This window comes from Motacilla alba, chromosome 4A, assembly GCF_015832195.1.
Source record: "Motacilla alba alba isolate MOTALB_02 chromosome 4A, Motacilla_alba_V1.0_pri, whole genome shotgun sequence".
Lineage (NCBI taxonomy): Eukaryota > Metazoa > Chordata > Aves > Passeriformes > Motacillidae > Motacilla > Motacilla alba.
The window spans coordinates 18,835,428-18,849,726 of NC_052045.1; the positions used below are offsets into that span (position 1 = coordinate 18,835,428).

Genomic DNA, 14,299 nt, shown 5'->3' on the forward strand with positions numbered 1-14,299 from the left:
CATACTAAGCAAATGGGACACTTGCCAAGATGTTAAGAGGTCACAGACTGGCAGTTGAGAGATAAGAGCACATATCAGCTCATACTTCCCAGATGAAGAAATATGGCTTGGAAAGGTTTTATCATTGCCTTTAATGCTATGCACTTGAAGGAAAGCAGCTAATTAAACCTCTTAGCTGGTGAAGTGGAATTTGCTGCAAAAGCTGTGTTAAGTTCCATGAAAGAATGTCCTTTGAATATTTTAGAAGTTGCCATTTCTAAACTCTGCCTTTGTCTTTTTTGGTCCCAAATGTTTGTTTGACTAAATGTGATCAAATAGAAACACTGCTGGAAATCTCTCAGCTGTTGCTTCCAGAGTTTCTGAAGATACAAGTGTCCAAGATTTTACAGAAAGCCAGGAAAGCTTTCATGACACTGACCTCACAGAGTGACCAATTCCAGCTGCTGTCCCATGCAGAAACCTGGGTCATTCAGCTCATGTGTGGCCTTACCCGAGGAGACTCCAGACCCCTGCTGCAGCCCTTCCCTCGCATCTCTGGACAGCTGCTGCTTTGCAGGACACTGTCCAGCGCCCTGCTCCAGCACCCTCCTTGGGTGCTAAGAAATGATACAGCCGTAAACCTCCTCTCCCAGGACACCACTAAAAGCTGGCCTTATATGGATAATTCGAGCCCTTTCCCAGCAGCCACAGCTTCTCTGGATACTCTGGCTAAATTGCTGGGAAATCTCAAGGATTCTCTTTGGAGGAAGGCTCTTGGGCTAGGGCCACATTAGAGCCGGGTTCCCCAGAGAACAGCAGAGCATTGTACCACAGAACATTGCAAACAAGGTATCAACCCCAGTTCCTCACATCTCACACCAATCTGCTTCCTTGGTCATTCTGCAGCGTCACTGCAAAATACAGCAAAGGTTATTTTTTGCTCCCTCAGCACTGTTCTTTTGTTTTCTTTCATGAAAGAACAACTCCCTAAACAAACACTTGCAGAAGCACTTGATCTTTCCGAGATCTATACACATACCAGGAGGCAATTCTTACCCCGATTGATCTGCTTGTCGAAATTTCTCTCCCATTTGAAGTGGAAGGTGGAAAAAAACCACTGTATTGAAAACACAGAACATACAGACACTGTTTGCTATTTGTGTGGCCCCTATTACCTACGTGGTGAGAAAGTTTATTTCACAGCATTTATCTTATGGAAACCTCACAGAAAAGCATGCTCCTCACTTGATGCATGGCAGCCCTTTGGAAGATATTGTTCTCCTATCTCTTTTTTTATTTCTTCACCTGTCTTTTACAGTAGAGGAAGATGGTTTAGCTTGCATTTTGTATTCAAACTGAAGAATAGCTTCGGTGCCATAACCAATGCTACAGAGACTGAAAGATCCCTGAAGAATCTGAGTTCTGTGTGTGACAGGGGTGCTGCCCCGAGACCAGTCCCACATGAGTGCTTCCTCCTCCGGGCGCTCACATTTGAGAACAGACCTCATGCAAGAATATGAGCCACGAGTATCTCTGTTCGCAGAGTTGCCTTGTTTTTCTGGTCTTCAGAAGGAAGCAGGGGCATTCCATCGCTCACATGGCTCAGAACTGACTGCCGGGTTGTTAAGATACATCTGCCGCTGGCATAAACCCCGGAGCAGGAGGATTCGAGGGAGAAGCGGAAGAGTGTCAGCCCAGAGGCTGGGGCACGGTGCTTCAGGCAGAGAGAGATGCAGGGGGGGTGCTGATGGAAGGGATCGCCGGGGAGGGTGCGGAGGGCAGGCAGCCAGGGCAGGGCTGAGCGCAGGCGGGGAGCCGCGCTGGCCGCAGGCGGCGCAGGGGCCGCGCGGTGCGGGGCCGGGGCAGCCGGGCACGGGGGCCGGCACAGCCGGGCACGGGGGCCGGGGCAGCCGGGCACGGGGGCCGGCACAGCCGGGCCGAGGGCCGGGGCAGCCGGGCCGGCGCATTCCGGGCAGGCGCAGTGAGCGCACAGCGCTCCGGGGCCATGGAGGCGGCGGGGCCGCAGCCCGCGCCGGGCCCCGCGGCGGGGCCGCAGCCGGGGGCCGAGGAGATCGACATGTCCCTGGGTAGGTGCGGGGCGCTGCCGGGCGGCGGGGCCGGGCGGGCCCCCCGTGCGGGCGGGGAGCCGGGGCGGCTGTGTGCGGATGCCGGGCGGAGGTGGCCCCGCCGTGCGGGTGCCCCTGTGCGGGTGGCAGCCCGGGCGGAGGGGCCGTGTGCGGGGCCCGGGCTCGGCGCGGGGCTGGCAGCAGCCCGGGGCTCGGGGAGAGCGGCCCGGGGGGCTCAGGCACAGCAGCCCCGGTGACAGGGGAAGGGGGGCCGTGGCCTCGCCGTGCTATTTATAGCAGCTTGCTCCGCTGCTCGCCATTCCTCTGGCACGGGGAATGTGGACTGAGCATAAACAACCAACAGCCGCCCTGTCATGAGCTCCCCAGGCCTGGATTCTGACGCATGGACGAGAGATCTTGGTGGATTATCGTGTTGTTGTCTCTGCTGTGAAAGGAAAGTCCACCAGCACCTTTTGTTACTGGGTCAGCTTCCTAACTGAAACCTTGTGTCATTTCTTCCCAGCGAAGAGTCATTTGTTAGGAATGATGAACATTTTCCACTGCAAACTCAAACTGATCCCTTGGCTTATGCACCCTTATTTTAATGTTTCTATGAGGAGCTATAGCAACAGTGGATCCCTCATTTTTGATTTATTTTTCTCTCATAGTGTTGCACACCCTTTTTCTCTTTGCTGATGTGTGATGCTCCCTTTGCTTTTGCTCTCCCTTAGTGCTTCCCTGAGTCAGACCTCCTGTGGTCCAACTCCATATTCCATCCAGAATACACCTTACTCAGAGTAGAAGAGAGAATTGGAAAACAAGAGGCCCCTGGTGAAGAACTTTCTCCATCAGGAGGTTTCTCTATGCTTTCAGATGCATTTGTGCCTTACATGAGTTAGCAGTCACAAAAAACCTGCAAGAGTTGCTTTAAAGCTGCCCTGATCGATCTAATTCTGCCTCGAGGGCATAGATGTACCATAAATGACCTCTCAGGATCCCCTTGCAGCCTTGTGTAGGAGTCCATTATATCGCTCTGTTAACCCCATCATATTTACGGGCACAAAAGGCAGTGTAACAACTCATACCCAAACAAACAAAACACTGAAAGGTGACAGAGCAGGCACCTGAGCATTCAGCCCTTCTCATTTCCTCGTGCTGTGGACAGCCCACCCTTGGATGAGTGTGGTCACCTCCCTGCTGAGTGTGCAAGGATGCTTTCAAAACGCTTCAAAGCATTCTGTGCTCCAAATCACACATGTCCCAAAGGCACATTTAGCTGAGACCATTAGCAAATTCATCCCAAGAACACGGGCCCAGCATCTCCCAGCCTAATCTTTTCTTGGCAGACTTGAAGGAGAAATAACAAAAGCAGCCTGTTCTTACATCTGCTCTAGTTTCTTTTCCTTGGGCTTTGTATTCATTTGGACGCCAGAGTTTCTTGATAGGAAATGACAAGGGAGCAGTGCTGGAGGTCTGACAATTCATGGTAAGCACCCACTGAAAGCTGATGGTACTTCTGTCCTTTGACTCCAGTGATACATTAAGGAGCTGGAGTAGCCACTGCCTGGGAAAGGGGCTGTTGTGGACGCTTCATTTCTTGCTAATTCATTCAAGTTAAAACATTCTGCCTGCAGCTTCACAGATGTGCCTTTATTATTTGCATAGTATTTTCTGGAAGATTTGAGGTTAAAAAAGAAAATACTGGAAAATATGAATTAATGAAGAGACATCCCTTTGCCTTTGCCATCCCTCTTCATCAGAACAGCTTGAATTAAGAAGATCCTGTTGATTGCAGACCAGCTGATTGAGAATGGAGGGGCCTGAGGTGTTTCTTGATAGAGCTCTGCATCTGGCACTGCTTTGTGCATGATCCAAGTAGCTCAACAGCTGTCACATCCTCCCCCCTTTGGCCACCTTTCCTACAGCAATTCAAGTCAGACCTTCTCAGAAAAGTTCTCTGCCCAGACTGAGCTCCTCATGCCCCTGCAAAAACATCTTCCCTTAGGCTCGTGGGAAGCCTGCAGGATCGGTGGATGGGGTCTGAAATCTCTGTCCTGCCCATGGAGGGAACGTGCTGGATGGTGGCACATTTGTAAATCATTTGCTGCACTCTAATCTCCAGCCTGCAGGAGCCCAGTAAATTGATCCTATACTTTCTAAGCTAAGCTTAATCTTTCATTGTCCGCCCAGCGTAGCTCACAGAGCAGCAAGCTCCGTGTTTACCACGGACAATTCCAAGCACCCAAAGAGGGAATGGCTGTTGGTGGAAAGTGCAGTTTCTATGGATTTCTCCTCATTTCATTCCAGATGACATCATAAAGCGCCACAGGAAAGAGCAGACAGATGCCAGCCCCGTGGGCGACAGCAGAAGGCAGCAGGTCAAGAACAGGAGTTCAGCCTCTGGCTATGGGCGTCCCCGATACCGAGCCTGGAAGCAGAGGAATTTGCAAGGTAGATGGGCACTTGAGGCAGCAGAGGCTGGCCAGCTGGGAAATGCTTTTTTTAGCAGAATCCAGCTCTTAAATCCTTCTCCTATCCAATTTCTGTGTGCGTATAAGATGCGCTCAGGCCCTGATTAGCTTTTCTCCCCATAACAATGGAATATCAGGGCCCTTTCAGATAATAATTCATCCATTTCTTTCCCTTCCACTCTCATGAATTACTAACCCTTCCACTCTCATGAATTACTAATTTAAAGTGACTTAATATCTATTCTCTATTCCCCTTGGCTTTGCATATTTTAATTATGCGTCTTCCTAATCCTCATTTTCCCAGAGCAGACTTAAATTATCCAAATTACCCCCTCAGTAACCGTATTTGATAGCTCAGTTATTGAAGCTAAATTGTCACTTTTGCCAAGCATACTATTTTTATGGTGAGGTTTTTTTATAATACCAAGTGATCACACCTTTGTTTTGTTCCACTTTTACCTACAAACCAAAGTGATCTGCTGCATGAAATGACATCTCTATAAACTTTTTTTAAAATTACTGCTAAGTCACTCCCTGAAGATTTTAGCAATATTTTTCAGAAGTATCTTTTCAGTCTTATATTGGAATGCCAATCATACATTAGGACAGTGGGATCACCGGGAGCAATCCTGCTTGTCTCTGCTCTGCCTCCCATCATTGTGTTCTTGGTGACCACCACACAGTGCCTTAGAGAGGATTGTTCTACTTCAAATCATAATGGTGATAAATGCCCTTAGCAAATTGATTTTTCTATCAGAACCCACAGGCTTTGATATTCTCCCACACTCAAGCAATTACTGCACCCAGAGGCAAATCCAATAAAATATTTTTCCCTATTTCTGAGATGGGAGAGCTTTTCTGTTAATTTATATAATTATTTCTGCTAGTTTCAGTATTTCATAGGTTTTCATCAGCCCTGCCAAGTGCAGAGACCTGCCATGCTGTGTGGTGCTGATTGTCAGTAGCAATTTGGGGAAGCTCAGCGTGACTGGGAATTCAGCCTATAATTCATCAGGGGCTCAGTTCACTTTGGTCCCTGCTGAAATGCAGTCCCTTCTGGGCTGAGATGTGATAACCATTATCAAAATGATGATCTGAGGAGCCCAGCACTGTAATGACAGAGGAGGGGGAAGGGTATTATGCTGATTAAACCAGCAAGCAAAGTGCTGTTAATCCCTCTCTGAATATGGCTTAAACCTTCTCCCTAGTGGGGAAAAGATGATTTTTAATGATGAGAAATTTGAATTTCAAATCTCCTTGGAAAAAAGAGTCTGTTAGACATGGGAACTTGTGCCCAGACTGGACTGGCTGAGCAGAGGTGCCTTTTGGCCATCCCAGGTGTGCTCAGAGTTAGGCTCTGAGCACACGCCCAAACATAGGAGGTGTGTGGGGGGGGATTCCTCCTCAGCTGCTGATGCTGTGGGGTTTTATTGAAATATTCTTACATTATTAAATATCTGCCAGACCTTTTGCGGACATGAAGCCTCCCATGTGTCCCACTTCAGGACACAGATGACAGAGCGAGGCCTTGGTCCCCAGCTGGTGTGATGGGGTCCCCCTTGGAGACTGATGGCTCTGTCATGTGTTATTTGTGTTGGGTGAGCTGTGCCTGAGTGCACTGCTGAGCACAGGCTCTGTAATAGGAACAGACTGACAGGGACACGATTTTCTAGTCAGGGCTGCCTTCTGTTGCAGTCTCTCCCATTGCCCTGATGAGTATCCAGGAAAGGCAGCTGAGCTCAGTCTCTTGTCCTCTCCAGGGTGTAGCAGAGCTGTGCAGCAAAGCTGGGTGTCCAGGAGGAGAGCAGCTCAGCAAACAGGCAAGAGATAGGGACAGGCCCAGGGTGGGGGCTGAAGAGAAACAAGGCAGGGGAAAAACAGACTGGGGAAATAGAAGCAGGAGAAAAAGTCAAAAGGACATTGACTACAGCAAGTCCACATCTGGTCAAAAAGAAACAGTTTACCAAAGTTGAATGTTTGTAATGTTTGTCACAAAAGGAACATTTACACACCTGCACTCCTGCAATGAGAGGGCATTTGTCTGCAAAGGAAGTAACAACTGGCCCCAGAGCTTGTGAGCTGTGTGGTGTTTTTTGTGCATGTTCCCAACCAGCACCTCTGGCCATGGGGCACGAAGCACCCCAGCATGGTGTTTGGGATCTGCTTCCCAAGGGCCTGTCCTGTTGCCCTTCTGTTTTAGAGCCAGAGCAACTCAAATAATCTTCAAGCATGTTGCAGTGTAAGCAGCTCAGGCTGGTGCTGGCTGGTGTTACACTCTGAGGCTGCAGCCTTCATTCCTTGTGGCACTGGTGGCCCCTCCCAGCACTGCCACTGCTGAACACTCAGAACACTTCATTTGCAGTTGATCCAAGTCTAAATTGCTGTCACGTAGCAGTCGATGATGTAAGACCAATATATGCACCTCACTGCCCTGTGGTTTGTGTCAGTGAGGTTCTGCTGTGAGATCCAGGGTTTGAGTGCACTCCCACTGCCCTCTGCCATGCACAGCTTTGTGCCTGGTTTATTCACCTCCAAGGTGTGGGCATATCTCACTGGTATAGCAGCTGTTGGGGGAAATGGGCTCAAAACAGAGGGGCTTAAGTGACCTTGCAGCTGGGGATAGCAAAGTGTGAAGCAGCAGTGAAGGAAAACACACATCTACTGCTGTTAACCCTCTGTGTGCACTGAAAAGTAGAACATCTGGTTATAGACAATGGAGGTGTTTGGTAGACTTGGGGCACTCTTCTGGACATGCTTGAGCTCCCTGCCTTGGTACAGAGATCAGAACACAGCATGGTGGTGACCCTGTGCAGGCAAACCCTTGATAAACTGGCAGCCTGATGATTCTCCAGCACTGTGCCAAGCTTAATGGTGCTGGTGACTGTGCCCAAGTGGCTCTGCTTAGGTGTTGCTTCAGGGATCTGCTGGTTTGTGAGGTAACAGAAGTAAATTCCATCTTGGCATTCCAGCTGTGGGTTTGTGATTGTTGTTGTTGTGCCTGTGTCAGCTCACACAGTGACTCAGAAACTTGCTGTCTCATTAGACTACAGAATTTTATTATGTGGAGTAATTAGGTTTGGTAGCAGTGTGCCTCAGTCTGACAGGGCTTTCCTCTTGCTCAACACTTCAGCACTCCTCAAAATCATCAGCAGGCTTAGGGGAGAAGGTTAAATGCAGGACAGACAGAGGGTGTGTGTGTATCATGGAAGAGCAGCAGGAGACTTCCCCTTCAATACGAGCAACTATGGTGTGTCAAGCTAAAGGAAAACAAATGTGTATATATATATATATATATATATATATATATATATATATAAATAAAAATTATGCTGTGATGTGGGCCCTCAGAGCTGCTGTGGGGTTGGCTTTGGGATGCTCAAGTCTCTAAATGCTTTTTCTGTTTCATAGTTAATTCATAGCAGTGTGAGCTCTGACAACAGATTGACAGGTCTCCTGATGCGGGTGTTCCTGTCTTTATGAGGAATCAGAATTGTGAAAGGCTTTTCTCTTCTGTATTCTTTCACATCAAATAATGTGTATGGCAGTCCTATATACAATAAGAGTGCTAGAGAGACATTGGAAAAATTAATTATTTAGTATGAATCAGCGTGACTTTTGCACCACTATTTCTGTAGATACTCCTGTTTCACCTAAAGTTAACCTTGTAATCTATTTACAAAACTGTAGTCATAAACTGAATTTTGAAGGATGCTAAGGTAAGAGGGCTTTGTTTTTAGGACCTCACCGTTTCAGAAGAGGCTTTGGACAGCAGCAGTTCAGTCGGAGACAGTTCAGGAATGCTCTGCCTGGTCGCAAGAGAAGAGCAGCTGCTGCATTTGATGGAGTGAGCCCTTTAAATCGCCAGGACTCGGCTCAGGAGGTAGGGCAATAAGGAAGGTTTGGCTTTTCCCCAATGTCATGTAGAAATCTGCTCAATTTTATGATCCTGGATCATCCCACAATCTACATAAAAACACCATCTTTTAATGCCTGTGCACAGCATTTTTATGCATAGGTGAGTACAGACATACATGAATATGGAATAGCAATTTTACAGTTAGTTTTATAAAGCTTCTGACTTAGCATAATTTTACTGATCAGTTCCCATGGGTTTTGCTAAAAAGATTTTTTAAAAATTGGTATGAAAAGGTTTAAAAATATTTCCATAAAAATTAATTCCATAGCATCTCATCTTACTATTATCATTTAGAGGAGGTGTGTTAAGATTTTTGTTATTTGTTCTCCACCCAGAGCATTTTCCAAGTTCCTGTGAAGTCAAAGGACAAACTTGGTGACTTGTCAGGTGACTCTGGTTCAGGGATATACTTTCCACCAGAGACACCGATTCCCACTACTGTGACAGATGGTGTGAGAGGCAGCTGGGTTTTCCTGCACTGATGAAAATCCAGTCAGTTAGGAGGTCATAGATGTTCAGTAAGCTTTTTAAAAAAAAGGCAAGTGCTGAACAGGATGGCACATTCAGTGAATGTGTTGTAGGGGTATAAATAAGAAAGCCGTAAACTGAGCATGCATGTGCAAGGAGTGAGGTTATTCCTTAAAAGAAAGACCAGGGTGACTCAGATGAGTGTGGCTGGTATTTACAGAGAGTAATAAGCAGTTGCTAGGAGGCAGAATTCTACTGTAGCTTCCACTTTGCAGGAATAAACCAAGGGGGAAGAATATGGAAATAGACCTCAGTTAGCTGATACTAACATGATGGTAGTTGTCCTACAGAAGTCACCAGGCTGGAGCCTGCGGAAGCGTGTGTTGGAACTGCAGGACAGATCCTGCTGAGGAGTCTTCTGGTGTGTTCCATACATCAGGGCACGGTCCAGGCAATGCACGTGTCTAGACAAGAAAGAGCTGATGACCAAAAGGACACCTGAGCAGGGCTGTAATGCACAGCTTCTGTGAGACTTGCTCTGCATGGACTGATCTTTTATTTCTGCTTTGGTTTCTGCAGCATTAGAACGAAACGTTCTCCCTGGCACCTGTAGTTCCATGTGCAGGAAGCGAGGCACACCCCCTGACTGTCACCAGCTGTGTCAGCAGAGAGCCGCACCTTGCGTGCTGTCCCTTGCTCTCGCCCCCTGTTCTTGTACCGAGATTGTGCTGCAGGTGGCAACTGCTGAGGTCTCACTGCTCTTTCAGGGCACCAAGAAGAGCAATGCTTTTGCCAAAAGCAGTGGTGGGCAGCAGGAGGAACAGCCACAGCCATCTCCAGGCCCCAAGAGATTCAGAGCAGATGCTGCCAGCATCCACGCCCCAGGGAGAAGGTAAAATCTTTGGTTACTTTGGGTTATTTTGGTTTTCAGTGGTTTTTACCTGTGCAACTCATAGGATTTCTCTCTCTGTATGTGCCAGCTGGGTGTGGCTACGGCCATGTCTATGTGCAGCACCAGAAAAATACCCCTGGGTATGTTAGGAAGGCACCTGGAAAGAAAACAACCTCATGCTCATAGTTAATAATGCCAATATTAATCTGTGATTTTATTTCAGGAAGCACAGAAAATGTGACCTTTGTATTTTTAATAAACTTTGTCGCTTTGGGAAAAACTTTTGAAGGGTGAACTAGCATTTATTTTCATACAGGCACAAAATACAGATTCCAGCCATAAGGGATGGGCAGAGACAGGGAGTCTGTCCCACTGAGGGGCTGCAGGAGCAGACTGTGCCCCAGGAGCTGTGAGGAACGCAGTGTGCCTGGTGCTGGGCACTGTCTTGGTGCCTGTCTCATCAAGATCATTATGTTCTCTGAGCTCAAAAGGAAGCTCCTTGCAATCCTTCATCTGCTCTGAGCAGAGCAGGGACTGAATAACACTGAGAGGTCCTTTCTGACCTGATTTTTTTTCTATAATTTTCCTCCCATGTTTTTTGCTTTTAATGAGCAAAGCTCAGAACACACAAACTGTTGCCTCATTTGAGCAGAAAATCAAGTTCCTCTGAAATCCTTTGCTGGCAGAAAAACCTGTTGGACTGAACTCTGTAACACACAGCCTCATTTGCTGCTTACACTGCTTTTTAAGACCAGCTTGGGTTAGGTATTTTGGCATTAAGTGTTAGAGAGACCTGGTATCATCCTCACCTCTTTGTCTCTCTCCTTTACCAGCAGGCCTTTCCTGCTGAACAGGGGACCAGCGTTCCAGCAGAAGCGGGTGCAGCAGTGGCTCTCCAAAGGCCGCTTCCAGAGAGGGGTCAGTATTTGTGACATTTCCTCTGCAGTCTGCTGGTAGTGACAAACCTTCACGTTTTACAGCCCAGTTGTAGCTTTGCTTCCAAAAGTAACTGGGGGAGAAATGGTGGAAGACCTGAATGCTGCCTGTCTTGGTAGGAAAGTATTTGCAGGCAGTTTTTAATGCAGCTTGGTACTCTGGCGGCTGGGAATTCTGGGAGGGTGATAAAAATAAACCTTACAGTTTATGGAGCAGCACAAGCAGGGCAAGGTAAAGGCACCCCATACGCATCACTGTGCCAGTGGGAAACACCAAATTAGCACGTTTCTTGACAACTCACAAGGAAGGAGCTCTTCAGATACACCAAACAAAATCCTGGAAAAGGAATCACTATTTCTGAGAGCTAATTCTTTTAAGTAATTGTTTTTAAATATATTTTTACAGCAGATGGATTCTCAAGGAGAAGGGAAATGGCCAAGGATGAGAAGGTAATTGGTGAACAAAGGCACAATGCAAATAGACAGTGCTCTTTCAGGCTTGAAGCTGGGTAAATCTCCCTGTCTCGGCAGGTGGCAAGTGAAACCCAGCCCGGGAGCAATTCTGACGGTTTCTGTGGTTAATCCTCAGGCGGGCCAGCCCAGCCTGTAAGTAAATGAGGTGATTTGTTAGGGTGGGAGTCCTACAAAAGCCATTGCAAATCCCTTTAGCATTATTCCATCTTCACTTCTGTAATGAGTGTGCAGTGAATGGTTCAGACCCAAAAGGTTAGCAAATGTCTGATTCCTTTCCCAGCATATCAGGAGGAGATAGAAATCTCCTGTATTTACCTGTAATTACATGGTAATCTGTGATTACCTTGCCCTCATTTGTTATGCAGAGTGAAGAGAAATGGAAGCACCATTGTGGGAAGAGGTGTCAGGCTGGTTGTGCTGGTGGTGGTGTGTTGGGAGAAACAGTGTGCCCCAAAGGGACACCTTGTGCTCGCTCTGTAAGAGGAGCTCAGAGGCTGGAAAGGGGCAGCTGCAGGACCTGGCACCCCACTGGGGGCAGAGAGAAGGGTGGGCGAGGGCACTGTGCATGTCCTGGGTGCAGAGAGCACCCCTCAACAGCCTTGATGTGACAGTCCCCAGTGCTGGAACTCTGCCTGCACGGCTACTCTCCTGACTCTGCCAGGGGCCAGACATGCCCTGGGACGGGTGGAGTGTGTGGGTGTGTCCTTTACTCCGTGCTGGTTTGCAGAGGATGGGAAGTGCTGCCTTAGCATCCTGAGTGACAGCAGCTCTGTGCTCTCCCCAGGCCTGGATCCAAGCGCCCATTCCTGCGAAGCCAGAGACCCCCAGCACGGGTGGCCAAGCCCCAGCCCAAGGGGGTGCTGCTGAGGTTCAACTTCCGCGCCATGGCCAACCAGGTAGAGGATTGTCGACGGGACAGGAGGCACCTGGCTCCTTGCAGCAGCCCTGCCACTGAGCTGTTAACGTCACACTCAGGTTTCTGGGGCTGCCAGCTGGGTTTATCTAACACAACCTGGGAGGAAAGTCCCGTAGCTGTGTTGGCCAGGTTGCTCACAAAACTGAAGGCACTTGAGAAGACTGTTCAGCAACTACAGACTCAGCCCAGTTTTCCCCACTCTGATGGCCTGTCTTGGCCCTGTCTTGGCCCCATGTGCTTGCTTGGAGCAGGGAGGTCCTGCTGATGAGTAGTCCTGGCCAGAGGGGACTGTTTCACTGTCAGTGCTTCCCATTCCTCAGAGACACGTGGCACTTCTGGGCTTTGCTCGCTCTTTGCTTTGGTGCCCTTCTTGGTGTCACATTTTACACTGGAGTATGGTCCAAGAGCCCCGGGGCAGCTGAGAAATCCTGCTCCACCTTCTTCATTGCCGGCGTTTCTTGTCTGGACGGTTTGGTTTTACCTGATGCCTTGTGCTCAAATGTCATCTGCTTGCTCCTGTTCTTGCCGAGGATGCCCTGTGTCTTGGGGCTGGGAGCTGCTTGGAGGTTTTCCAGCCGCACACAGTCTGTCGAGCTCCCTGTCTGTGTGTGGTTTAATTGACTAACCAGCTGTGAGTCACCAGCCTGACTGATGGGCTCTAATCAATACCCTGCTACAAGTTTGGCTGTGCTTTGCCACAAGACAGGGGACTGACTCGCTCTCGCTTTCCCCTGCAGACCAGCCTGACGCTGGATGAGAGGTTCTCTGGTCTGAGGAATATGAGGCGCTTTACAGCGGCCCGGAGCGCCGGACGGACGGTCACCATGCCTTAGGACCGCGTGCTCGTCCCAGGGACTGCTTGTGACAGTCCAGGCTCCGTGACAAGGCCTCAATAAAAGTCGCTAGATTCCCTTTGAGATAGCTGATTTGGCAATGTGCTGTCTCCTTCCTTACACACAGAGTGAATGAGTGATTGAGGGTAGGGATCAGGCAGGATGAGAGTTTGGGCTGGAGCATGGGGCAGGTGGGACATGGGCAGGGTGGTGGAGGGGGATGAGTGGAGATGGATTTGCTGGGAGAGCTCTGCTGGGAAGCTGTAGGGCTGGCACCAGCCCTGTCCCCCTGCCAGGGCACCCTGTGCTGACCAGGGTGACAGCTGATCGTGGGAGGGTGTACCACGGAGCCTTCCCTACATTGGCTGGTGGGTAGGAGGGTTTGAGGATGTTGTGCCTGCCCACATGGGGGACAGAGGAAAGTGGGGTTCCTGCAGGTGCCCACAATTGCCAGCATCCACCTGACTGCCCAGGTTGTGCTTGCAGGCATCCCTGCCCAGAGGTTTGCAGTGTAAGACCCCTCCACCCTGAAAACCTGTTGCTTTGCCCTGGCAATCAGGCCTGAGCACCTTTCATTTCTCTGTGGATTGCTGTGCTGTTCTGACTGCTGCTGCAGGGACGGGGTGAGACGTGCCATGCTGTGCTGCTGGAGTCACTGTCCTCAGCCTGGAGCAAGACAGGCTGCCCCAGCCCAGATCACATTTTCCAGTGCTGAGTAGTTCTGCATTAGGGTTTTTGTAGTTGCAGCTCCACCCATACTCAAAGCAGCAACACAATCAAACCAGCAGCAGCACTCTGATAAACATTGGGTGAGATGTTAGTGAGCTGGGTTCAGACATTTAATGAAGCCCTGCATCAACCCTGAGTAACTGCTCCATTCTCCATCCACTGCTGGAACCCAGCACTGAACATGCTGGACACAGCTTGTTACTGGGCTCTAAGCTACACCTGTAACAGGAAATATTTGATAGACTGCTTTATGTTTTACACCAAGCATCTTTAAGAGACTGGACTTGGCATTGGTTTTATAGGAATGTGTGAAATGTTGTTAGAAGCAGTGATGTATGAGTCCAGTGCACTCAATAAAAAACTTAACTTGTCAAATGTTACCTCTGGTTATTTCCTTTCCTTCAACAGCTCTTTGGTGCAAGTTCAGCTTCTGTGTGATACTGCATGGGCTGGTGCTTTGGGGGAAACTGTTCCCCATTGGTGCCCACCTCCAGGCAGTTTACTGCTTTAAAAACTGGCTCCAAAGCAGTGTGAGGTTTTCAATAGGTATCTTGTAAAATCTTTGCTGTGATCTCTTATGCCTTGAATGTTATTGGCAAAATTATCAGAGCAGTCGTGGC

At 48.8% G+C, this 14,299-nt stretch overlaps 1 protein-coding gene across 2 annotated transcripts; it reads left to right on the forward strand.

Annotated features, from left to right (window-relative positions):
- Nucleotides 1-1,838: 1,838 nt before the first annotated feature.
- On the forward strand, nt 1,839-14,059 carry LOC119695099 (UAP56-interacting factor-like). 2 transcript variants are annotated; one of them, XM_038122981.1, is made up of 9 exons: nt 1,839-2,066; nt 4,353-4,496; nt 8,254-8,396; nt 9,668-9,792; nt 10,626-10,710; nt 11,134-11,177; nt 11,259-11,333; nt 11,986-12,097; nt 12,855-14,059. In XM_038122981.1, exons 1-9 carry the CDS (start codon nt 1,985-1,987, stop codon nt 12,948-12,950), a joined length of 906 nt encoding a protein of 301 aa, XP_037978909.1. In that variant the 5' UTR covers nt 1,839-1,984; the 3' UTR covers nt 12,951-14,059. The 2 variants fall into 2 exon arrangements, with proteins under 2 accessions (XP_037978909.1, XP_037978910.1); XM_038122982.1 differs by having other exon boundaries at nt 10,629-10,710.
- The last annotated feature ends 240 nt before the right edge of the window (nt 14,060-14,299 follow it).

What these genes read in the sequence shown, in the direction of transcription:
- LOC119695099 (XM_038122981.1), top strand. Translation starts at nt 1,985, where the DNA reads ATGGAGGCGGCGGGGCCGCAGCCCGCGCCGGGCCCCGCGGCGGGGCCG. An exon ending in ATCCACGCCCCAGGGAGAAG is followed by an intron (nt 9,793 to 10,625) that starts GTAAAATCTTTG and finishes CTCCTTTACCAG; the next exon opens with CAGGCCTTTCCTGCTGAACA. An exon ending in AAGGCCGCTTCCAGAGAGGG is followed by an intron (nt 10,711 to 11,133) that starts GTCAGTATTTGT and finishes ATATTTTTACAG; the next exon opens with CAGATGGATTCTCAAGGAGA.